The sequence below is a fragment of the Macrobrachium rosenbergii genome, chromosome 2, assembly GCF_040412425.1.
Source record: "Macrobrachium rosenbergii isolate ZJJX-2024 chromosome 2, ASM4041242v1, whole genome shotgun sequence".
NCBI classification, from domain to species: domain Eukaryota; kingdom Metazoa; phylum Arthropoda; class Malacostraca; order Decapoda; family Palaemonidae; genus Macrobrachium; species Macrobrachium rosenbergii.
Genome location: NC_089742.1, coordinates 91663919 through 91675264, shown reverse-complemented (window position 1 = coordinate 91675264; position 11346 = coordinate 91663919). Strand labels below are relative to the sequence as shown.

General features: G+C 32.9%; 1 protein-coding gene across 1 annotated transcript in view; it reads right to left on the bottom strand.

Moving 5' to 3' along the window:
- Positions 1-11346, bottom strand: part of hiw (highwire) — a 1788684-nt gene that overhangs the window by 1655892 nt on the left and 121446 nt on the right. Inside the window, 1 exon segment of the mRNA XM_067112237.1 lies at positions 5184-5337. Within this exon segment, the coding sequence (XP_066968338.1) occupies positions 5184-5337 (154 nt within the window).

Sequence of the window (11346 nt, the reverse complement as noted above, 5' to 3'; positions counted from 1 at the left end):
ATCAGTTCATTTCATGTGAATCTTTTCATGTATGTACGTGATTATCGCACAAAGGCAAAGGCTAACCTACCGATAAACATCACTTTGAATTCAAGGTTTGATTTTTAGAATGGTAGTATAAAATGACCACCAAATTTTAGGGATGAATTTTAGGATTTAAAGGTCACCTTATACGAACTTCTATCAACTATAATCCCCCTTTGGTATACATATATTTCCATGGTAGAGAAAATTGGATATCTAATGACATTTGAAGCTTAATGCTTTTACATATATATATAATATATATATATATATATATATATATATATATATATATAATTTTATAAATTTCCTGGGTATTATATATATATATATATATATATATATATATATAATTTTCAAATTTCCTGGGTCACTGCGCTAACTCGCTCGCCGGCCGCTTCGATTTGGTGGCACAGTGTGCTGCATCAACAAACTGGTAGCCTAGCCTACATGATACTGAACTAGATTCACTTTATTATACAAACATCAACATAACGAATGTGCATCTTTTTCACGGATCTTTTAAAAAGTTATGCTCTACTACATTGTTTCCAAATGCGTATATTATCATATTGCTTTTGTATTATAAATTGCGATCAGTGTTTTGTTTTCGGAATCGATATCGCAGTGTGTATTTCGCTGCATTTGACTAAGTTCAAAGCGCTTTTCTTGCTTCTAGTTAGTGTAAATGAATATGGATACTTTATTTATTTGGGACAAGGATATTTTTCGTTATACGAAGTGTTTTTAAGTCGAAATATAACTTAAATGTCTCGTTGTGAAATTAATTTAGCAATTTTTTTCGTTAATATATGACGTTCGCGGAAATCACGGCTGGCCGTTTTGGGGGAATGTTTGTTTTGTGTAAAAAAAATCAAGATTCCGTTCGCTATTTTCTCTTGATTTCATCATAATACGAGCTTTACGTATTTATCTTTTATCGGTGTGAAAACAGTAGTAATTTGTATTCTTTCATGCCCAGTAGTTTTGATTAAAATACATTTTCTCCAGTTTTATTTAAAGTCGAGTTTCATCCATGTTGCCGATGCACAATAATTTATAGTCATCAGCAGTTTTAACATTGTTTTCTCAGCTTCAGCTACAACTTGCAGCTCAAAGTTACTGTAGCAGTATATTTCCCTGCCGATCTTTTCTCCAAAGCGAATATGGGTATAGTGTAAAAAAATATATCAGTCCTATTGTACATAACTACAGTAATTGTGTATTATCGTACGATGGTTGAAATACAAGCACAACAGTTGTTATCCAATACGATTATTAGCAAAACAACAGTTTCCCTTTCGGTTGTTTATGGCTGTACGCATTTACGCAAGAGTATAACGTTACTAACAATACTTTTATCATTCTCTTTTACTTTTTTAACTAGCAGATGGAATAAAGAGATGAAGGAAAAGAAGTTGGTCTATTGTAAGTTGGTCTCTCTCGCTGCCTGCGCCTGCGTGAAATCTAAAAATATTTTTCTTAAATATTTTCGTATCGGTATTAATTGCTAACCCCATCGTAAACTCAAAATATTGTAAGTCGAATTGTCGTAACTCGAGCACTACCTGTATTTGATAATTGTCTTTTCTTTATTAACCAACTTGTACTGATTTATGGGATACTTTAATTCTAAGATGAGGTGCTTAGCTAATGGGTTTCGTGTATTCTAGCCTAACAAATGGCTAATCCGGCACCCTCCAGGTCCCAATGATGCCAGATTAGTGATGGTCAACCTGTATATATATAATATATACTGTACACACACACACACACACACACACACACACATATATATATATATATATATATATATATATATATATACACATATATACAGGTTGACCATCACTAATCCGGCAATCAGTAGTCCGGAACAATCAGTAATCCGGCAAAAATTTCGGCTAGAGTAATTTCCAATGTTTTGGCACTAATTTTCAAATTTCGCTGCGCTAACTCGCTCGCTGGCCGCTTTGATTTGGTGGCGCACTGTGCTGCATCAACAAACTGGTAGCCTAGCCTACATTATACTGAACTCTATTCACATATTAACCCTTAAACGCCGACTGGACGTATCATACGTCGACTAAAATTGTCTGTTGGGTGCCAAGTGGATGTACCGTACGTCGACTACAAAAAATTTCAACCTTCGGTCAACTTTGACTTCGACCGAAATGGTAAAAAAACGCAATTGTAAGCTAAAACTCTTACATTCTAGTAATATTCAATCATTTACCTTCATTTTACTACAAATTGGAAGTCTCTAGCACAATATTTCGATTTATGGTGAATTTTTGAAAAAACTTTTTCCTTACGCTCCCAACTCGACGAAAAATTTCAGAAATTCTTTTCATCATTTTGTCGTAAGTTTTGCACTGTTTTATATTAGCCGTTACATAAGTTTTATATGTGAAAATGTGCGCAATTTCATGTAAAATACAGCAACATACAACCCATGGTTGTAGCTTTTATCAGTTTGGAAATATTTTCATATAAACCAAGATAACTGCCAAAATTTCAACCTTCGGTCAACTTTGACTTCGACCAAAATGGTAAAAAAACGCAATTGTAAGCTAAAAATCTTACATTCTAGTAATATTCAATCATTTACCTTCATTTTGCAACAAATTGGAAGTCTCTAGCACAATATTTTGATTTATGGTGAATTTTTGAAAAAACTTTTTCTACGTCCGCGCCAGAAATTCTTTCGTCACGTTGTCGTAATGTTTGCACCGTTTTATATTAGTCTTTACATAAAGTTTTATATATGGAAATGTGCAATTTCATGTAGAATACAACAGAAAATAACTCATGGTTGTAGCTTTTATCAGTTTTGAAATATTTTCATATAAATCACGATAACTGCCAAAATTTCAACCTTCGGTCAACTTTAACTCGACGAAATGGTAATAAAACGCAATTATAAGCTAAAACTCTTACATTCTAGTAATATTCAATCATGTACCTTCATTTTGCAACAAACTGAAAGTCTCTAGCACAATATTTCGATTTATGGTGAATTTCTGAAAAAAAAAAAAAAAAAAAAAAATTTTTCCTTCACGCTCTGCGCTGGCGGTAACTCTGCCAACATCTCAGAAATTCTTTCACACGTTGTCGTAATGTTTGCATCGTTTTACATTAGTCGTTACATAAACTTTTTTATATGAAAATGTGTGCAATTTCATGTAGAATACAACAGAAAATAGCTCATGGTTGTAGCTTTTATCAGTTTTGAAATATTTTCACATAAATTATGATAACTGCCAAAATTTCAACCTTCGGTCAACTTTAACTCGACCGAAATGGTCGAAAAACGCAATTGTAAGCTAAACCTCTTACATTCTAGTAATATTCAATCATTTACCTTCATTTTGCAATAAATTGGAAGTCTCTAACACAATATTTCGATTTATGGTGAATTTTCGAAAAAAACCTTTTCCTTACGTCCGCGCGGTAACGCGGCCGAACATCTCAGAAATTCTTTTGTCACGTTGTCGTAATGTTTGCACCATTTTATATTAGTCGTTACATAAAGTTTTATATATGAAAATGTGCGCAATTTCATGTACAATACAACAGAAAATAACTCATGGTTGTAGCTTTTATTAGTTTTGAAATATTTTCATATAAATCACGATAAATAGAAAAAATTCTTCTTTCAGTCAATTTTAACTCGACCAAAATGGTCGAAAACTGCAGTTGTAAGCTAAAACACTTACAGTCTAGTAATATTCAATCAATTAGCTTCATTTTTCAACAAACGGGAAGTCTCTAGCACAATATTTCGATTTATGGTGAATTTTTGAAAAAAACATTTTTTTACGTCCGCGCGTTACAAATTCATGCATCATTTTGTGATAATATTTTCTCTGTGTTGCTTTGATCGTTTTACAATTTGTTATATACCAAAATCATCGCAATTTAGTGTACAATACAAAGAAAAAAAAAATAACCCATTAGCTTTAACCATTTTGCTCACAGCGCGATTTGTATAAAATTATATATGAAAATTTTTTTTTGCGCTGTCATATATTTCAATATTTATATATGATAATGATATTTTTTTCATTTCTGATGGTTGCATACTAAACTTCAGGCAATGACAAAAAAAGGAGCCAAAAATGAACTCTTAATCTTAAAAACTAAAGCGTGCTGTGATTTTTGAAAAAAACTTTTTTCCGCTTGGCGCTAGCTCCCGAACGCCGCGGCATACGGGAAATGTTTTTGTAAATAGAGGCTCGGCGTTTAAGGGTTAATTTTATGATAACAGACATACAGTAATTCGGTTTATAAATACTATATTATTAATTTCATGTGCTAATATGGCTTGTTTTTCAATGTTATCATTATTAACAACAGTTTTCATGTGTACCTGTTACAGTACATTCTGGCAGTGCCTATAGGCTACTTAGCCTAGCCTATGGCTCTCGGTATATCATCGGTATCACGCCGCATTGGTCATAGGCCAACTTTTTGATACAGTATGCATTTAAAAATGTAAAAGTGCTTCTGATACGGTAAGTTATTCAACTCTGAACCTATTTAATTGTAATTTGTGTAAAGTTTTGTATAAAAAGGCAAGGTTGGGGTAATGACTGGTGGTCAGGAATGGATTAATCCATTTTCAGTTATTTCTTATGGGAGAAATTAACTCAGAATTCGACAAAATCGAATCTCGACACTTCTTCTAGAACAATTAGCGCCAAGAAACAAAGGTTCTACTGTATATATATATATATATATATATATATATATATATATATATATATATATATATATATATATATATATATACAGTGAGGTCCCGCTAAGTCACGGATCAGCATTCACGCCTTCAGGTAATCGGTTTTCTGTTAAACGTATCTCCAAATATATCGTGGAAAATGCACTAATTCTCATTTTTTCATAGAACAATACAGTATTCACTAATTATTGTATTTCATGTTATTTTTGTGACTAAATACATTTTTTATGATAAAATAATGATTTACTCATTTTCAAAGAGAGAGAGAGAGAGAGAGAGAGAGAGAGAGAGAGAGAGAAGCTTTACACTGGTAGTTCCAAACACTTACCCAAACACTCCCAAACTTACATAAACAGCCAATTACATAATCCAAATTCAATTTAGTCTAACTTAGAAGAAAGATTGAATTAGTTACCTATAACTTCTGGAGGTTCTACTCTCAAGGCTTCTGGTTGCTGTCCCTGAAGAATGTCAAGTAAGGCTTCTAATGCTCGGATGCATAAAGCTGGATATGCTGATACAGATCCTCTTATTAGCTCATAAACACTCACCAAGCCAAGTCCAACCATCTGTAAAGAAGATTTAATATAAAATATGACGTCTGTTAAATACAAAACTAAACTTTGCGAAAGATTTCCTTGAAAATGTTCTTTTAAAATTAAAATGTAATTCCTAATAAAAAAGCTAACAGGTGAAGGCATAAAAACCAGAGTACATCAGTAACAAATAAAAATTTGTTCCAACCCAAACCCATTGCAGTACTTTATGTTTGACTACACTGCAAAAGCAGCCATCTCCAGATATGTCCCAGAAGATGAGTCCCCTTCTCTCCCTACCTAAGCAGGTACAGTCATACCCCGAACTTATGCGAGGTTAGGTTCCAGAACCCCTTTTGCGCAAGGTGAATTTTCGCGTAAGTTTGGCACGGTCTCTAAAAATGCTAATAAATGCTTATTTCTAAAGTTTAAATACTAAATATGACCCTAATCATGCTCCCAAATTATTAAGTTAATAATAACTTCTAATGAAATTAAAGTTACTGTAATTTCATTTAAAAGTTAGCTTGATATATTACCCTTAAAAAAAGAAATAAATGGTTGACATAAAAATAGTGTTGGAAGAGAATTTGCCTCTCTCCCCTTCCGAGTGATCTATTTTTAGAAGTCTTCTCAACCTATTTCTTTATTCTATGTCTTTTTCTCTTTGTTCTGAAATGCTTTTTCATGAACAAACAGTGTTTTTTATTTTGGCTACTACAACTACAGACAGTCTCCGGTTTACAATGCTCCAAATTTACGACGCTTTTCAAATATATTCATAAAAAAATTATTTCCTGGGCTACAACACATGTTCCAGGTTTATGGAAGAAATATGGCTCCAGAATGACAGAATGGTCAATTTTGGAGGCTTTTCTGTTGAAAAACTCAATGCAAATGCCGGATAAATTGTTTTCAAGGCACCCAAAGGATTAAAAGCAAGGTTTTCTTACGATTTTTGACAGTATTTTGGAGTACGCCAGTCCGACGACAATAGGAAGAAATATGCATCCAGAACAGCAGAATGGACAATATTGGGAGGGTTTTTATTATGAAAAACTCAATATAAATGCAGGATTCGTTGTTCTCAAGACACCCAGAGGATTAAAAGTAAGGTTTTCTTACGATTTTCAACGGTATTTCGGGCGATGCCAGTCCGACGATGATCGGAAGAAATATGCATCCAAAATGGCAGATGGTCCATATTTGGAGGGGTTTTTTTATTATGAAAAGCTCAATAATAAAAATGATATTTTAATGATAAAATAAAGTTTGTTCATACTTACCTGACAGATATATATATTCATATATATATCTGGCAGGTAAGTCTCATGAACAAAATGATATTTTAATGATAAAATAAAGTTTGTTCATACTTACCTGGCAGATATATATATGAATATATATATCTGGCAGGTAAGTCTCATGAACAAAATGCAGGATTCGTTGTTTGCAACACACCCAAAGGATTGAAAGTAAAGTTTTCTTATGATTCTCGACGGTAATATCTGGGATGACTCTGTGTCCAACGCATACAGCAAAAGAAAATTCATAGAGCAATATTCTCTAAATACTGATTTTTATTTTATTTTCATGACTAAATACATTTTTTTATGATGAAAAAATTATTTACTAATTTTAAAATATTAATATTAAGGTAACCACAGCAAAGTATCGATAAAAGTTAAACTAAAATCCCGTGAAATCATAAAACTGCTTACAGATGTAATCACTTCATTCAACCTCTCTCCCTCTATCCTCGAATAATTCACGAACAATTTCACTTTTGAGATTTAAGTAAGGCCAACCGCCCATATTTCTCTCTCTCTCTGTACTGCACATATCCTTCAAAGAAATATCGATTACTGTATATAAACAAAAATATAGTAAAATCCCATCATCGCTTGTGTGACAATTTTTTTATTGCTTTGACCTAGGCTTATATCGATATTGGCTCTGGGGATTGGAAGTAGTCAATAACAGAGCTCGTAGCAACCCCCTCTCTTCATGACAAGAGGCTATTGGTCGGAAGGACTGACAGCAGCCAATAACAACTTGTAACAACCCCCTCTTTCCCTTCTCGCCCTCCTTGACAACATGCTATTGGCAGGAAGGGTGGGATTTTAACCAATCACAAAGCTTGTATCTCACAGGCTTTACATACACTGTACAGAGAGGGTGCTTAGTATTTTTTTTCTCTCACTCTTCGACGTGAGAGAGAGAGAGAATGATGGCACAAGAATTTTCTAACAAATTCATGGGAGATGGTGAGGACTAACCATGTTTGCATGATAAATAAATGACTTACCTAATAATGAGTGCTAATTTTCAAATATTAATAAGATTAAACAAAAATAATAATATACTTAAATTACAGCACTTATGCATTTTTAAAGTAAATTATTTCAATTTTTAAACAAAGAAATATCACACCCTGTCTTTTGCCCAAAGCTTTGAAGCTATGGGGGAGGGTGGAACTATCAAATTACTTGACATTTCTGACTGAGGGCAGAAGATCAATTTCTCCGTTCCTTCCTTTCTCTCTCTTTCTCTATCTCTCCCTCGCCAAAAGGTAGAATGAGAAATGGATACATATATTATAAATAGATACTAAGTTTAGCCCTTCACTCTCTCAGGAAAAGATACTGCTAATTTGAGTCTCTTTACCTATGCACACTTTTTGTTTGTGTGTGAGTGTGTTCATGGTGATTTAAAAATGCATAGTAAAAGCCTACATCTTTGGAAGACAAAGAAAAAACCAATTTTTTGTTGTTGTCAGTTGCAGTAAAGAGAAATGGATTAACATTCCTCAAGAGATTAAAGAGATAAACCGGCCCCACTCTCTCTCTCTCCTGCCCATGCCAGCACAAGAATGGCTGAATGTAAGTCATAGTGGTAATTCTCTCTCTCTCTCTCTCTCTCTCTCTCTCTCTCTCTCTCTCTCTCTCTCTCTCTCTCTCTCTCTCTGGAAAAGGGTGCTAATGTTTAAGATGACTCTGAAATTATATTAATAATATAATTTCAAAGATTAATACAGTAATAATAGGATAATGATTTAAGCTATTTTTGATGTAGGATGATACTTACAGTAAATATGGGAGAGCACTGTAGTTCTGTGAAATTCCAAGTCTTTTTCTAGTAGATAAGTGGTGAGTCTCTCTCTCTCTCTCTCTCTCTCTCTCTCTCTCTCTCTCTCTCTCTCTCTCTCTCTCTCTCTCTCTCTCTTCAAAACAGTAGAATGGTAAAATTTGGAGGTTTTTTTATGAAAGACTCAATAAAAATGCAGGTTACATCATTTTCAAGATACCCAAAGGATACTCAAAGGATTAAAAGTAAGGTTTTCTTACGATTTTCAATTATTTTTTTGGTTTATGACCATTTTTGGCTTACGATATGACGTCAGAACGGAACCCCCATCGTAAACCGGAGACTGTATTTTAGTTATTATGTCTATGTTTTAAAATTTAAAACATATTTACCACACTAATGCATTTACACTTCGTAGACAGTACAGGTAAAACTATATCAACTGAAACTATCTACTGTACAGGTAAAGATGTACAGAGAATTAATAAGTTGTAAAAATGCGTGAGCGCTAACTATGAACGAGAGAGAGAGAGAGAGAGAGAGAGAGAGAGAGAGAGATATTGTCCTTACTTGAAATATCAAGTCAAATTATTTATGAATTATTACGGAGAGAGAGAGAGAGAGAGAGAGAGAGAGAGAGAGAGAGAGAGAGAGAGAGAGAGAGAGAGAGAGAGAGAGAGAGAGAGAGAGAGAGAGTTATTCTTATGTTGGATATCAAAAGATGGAAATTCAGTATTAAACTACAGTATCTTTTAAATGAAAAATTAAAGTTCCTGTAATTTCATTTAAAAGTTAGCTTAATTTAAACTATCTACTGTACAGGTAAAGACGTACAGGGAAATTAGTAAAAATGTGTGAGCACTAACTATGAACAGAGAGAGAGAGAGATAATAGTTGTCCTTACTTAGGAGAGTGAATTTTTTTATGAATTATTACTAGCAGAGAGAGAGAGAGAGAGAGAGAGAGAGAGAGAGAGAGAGAGAGAGAGAGAGAGAGAGAGAGAGAGAGAGAGAGTTACAAGAAACCTTTTACCACTTATCAGCAATATTACCCCTTCTTGTCATGTTACAGTAACATGTCTGACAGCTTGTGCCTTGGAGCTTCTCACAGAAGACGAGGGAATAATATTTGTTTGTTTAAATTATGTTAGTCACATATGAATTTTGTAGTTACAGTTTTATTATTATTATTATTATTACTAATATTTAATCTTATTAATCTTATTAACCCTTAAACGCCGAGCCTCTATTTACAAAGTGTCTGCCGTATGCCATGTTAGGGGAGTTAGCGCTGCGGAAAAAAGTTTTTTCAAAAAATCACAGCACGCTTTAGTTTTCAAGATTAAGAGTTCATTTTTGGCTCCTTTTTGTCATTGCCTGAAGTTTAGTATGCAACTATCAGAAATGAAAAAAAATATCATTATCATATATAAATATTAGAAATATATAACAGCGTGAAAAAAAATTTGCTGTGAGCAAAACGGTTAAAGCTAATGAGCTATTTTTTTTCTTTGTTTTGTACACTAAATTGCAATGATTTTGGTATATAATGAATTGTAAAACGATCAAAGCAACACAGAGAAAATATTATCACAAAATGATGCATGAATTCGTAACGCTGCGGACGTAAATAAAAAAATTTTTTTTTTTAAATTCACCATAAATCGAAATACTGTGCTAGAGACTTCCCGTTTGTTTCAAAATGAAGGTAATTGATTGAAAATTACTAGACTAAGTTTTTTAGCTTACAATTGCAGTTTTCGACCATTTCGGTCGAGTTAAAGTTGACTGAAGGTAGTATTTTTTCTATTTATTGTGATTTATATGAAAATATTTCAAAACTGATAAAAGCTACAACCATGAGTTATTTTTTTTGTATTGTACATGAAATTGAGCACATTTTCATATAAAAACTTTATGTAACGACTAATATAAAACAGTGCAAACATTATGACAAAATGACAAAAGAATTTCTGAGATGTTCGGCAGTGTTACTGTTCGGACGTAAGGAAAAAGTTTTTTTTTTAAATTCACCATAAATCGAAATATTGTGCTAGAGACTTCCCATTTGTTGCAAAATGAAGGTAAATGATTGAATATTACTAGAATGTAAGAGTTTTAGCTTACAATTGCATTTTTCGACCATTTCGGTCGAGTCAAAGTTGACCGAAGGTTGAAATTTTGGTACTTATCGTGATTTATATGAAAATATTTCAAAACTGATAAAAGCTACAACCATGAGTTATTTTTTTTTGTATTCTACATGAAATTGCGCAAATTTTAATATATAAAACTTTATGTAACGACTAATATAAAATGGTGCAAACATTACGACAAAGTGACGAAAGAATTTCTGAGATGTTCGGCCGAGTTACTGAGTGCGGAGGTAAGGAAAGTTTTTTTTTCAAAAATTCACCATAAATCTAAATATTGTGCTAGAGACTTCCAATTTGTTGCAAAATGAAGGTAAATGATTGAATATTACTAGAATGTAAGAGTTTTAGCTTACAATTGCGTTTTTCGACCATTTCGGTCGAGTCAAAGTTGACCGAAGGTTGAAATTTTGGTACTTATCGTGATTTATATGAAAATATTTCAAAACTGATAAAAGCTACAACCATGAGGTATTTTTTTTGTATTCTACTTGAAATTGCACAAATTTTCATATATAAAACTTTATGTAACGACTAATATAAAATGGTGCAAACATTACGACAAAGTGACAAAAGAATTTCTGAGATGTTCGCCGAAGTTACTGCGCGGAGGTAAGAAAGTTTTTTTTCAAAAATTCACCATAAATCAAAATATTGTGCTAGAGACTTCCAATTTGTTGCAAAATGAAGGTAAATGATTGAATATTACTAGAATGTAAGAGTTTTAGCTTACAATTGCGTTTTTCGACCATTTCAGTCGAGTCAAAGTTGACTGAAGGTTGAAATTTTGGCACTTATCGTGA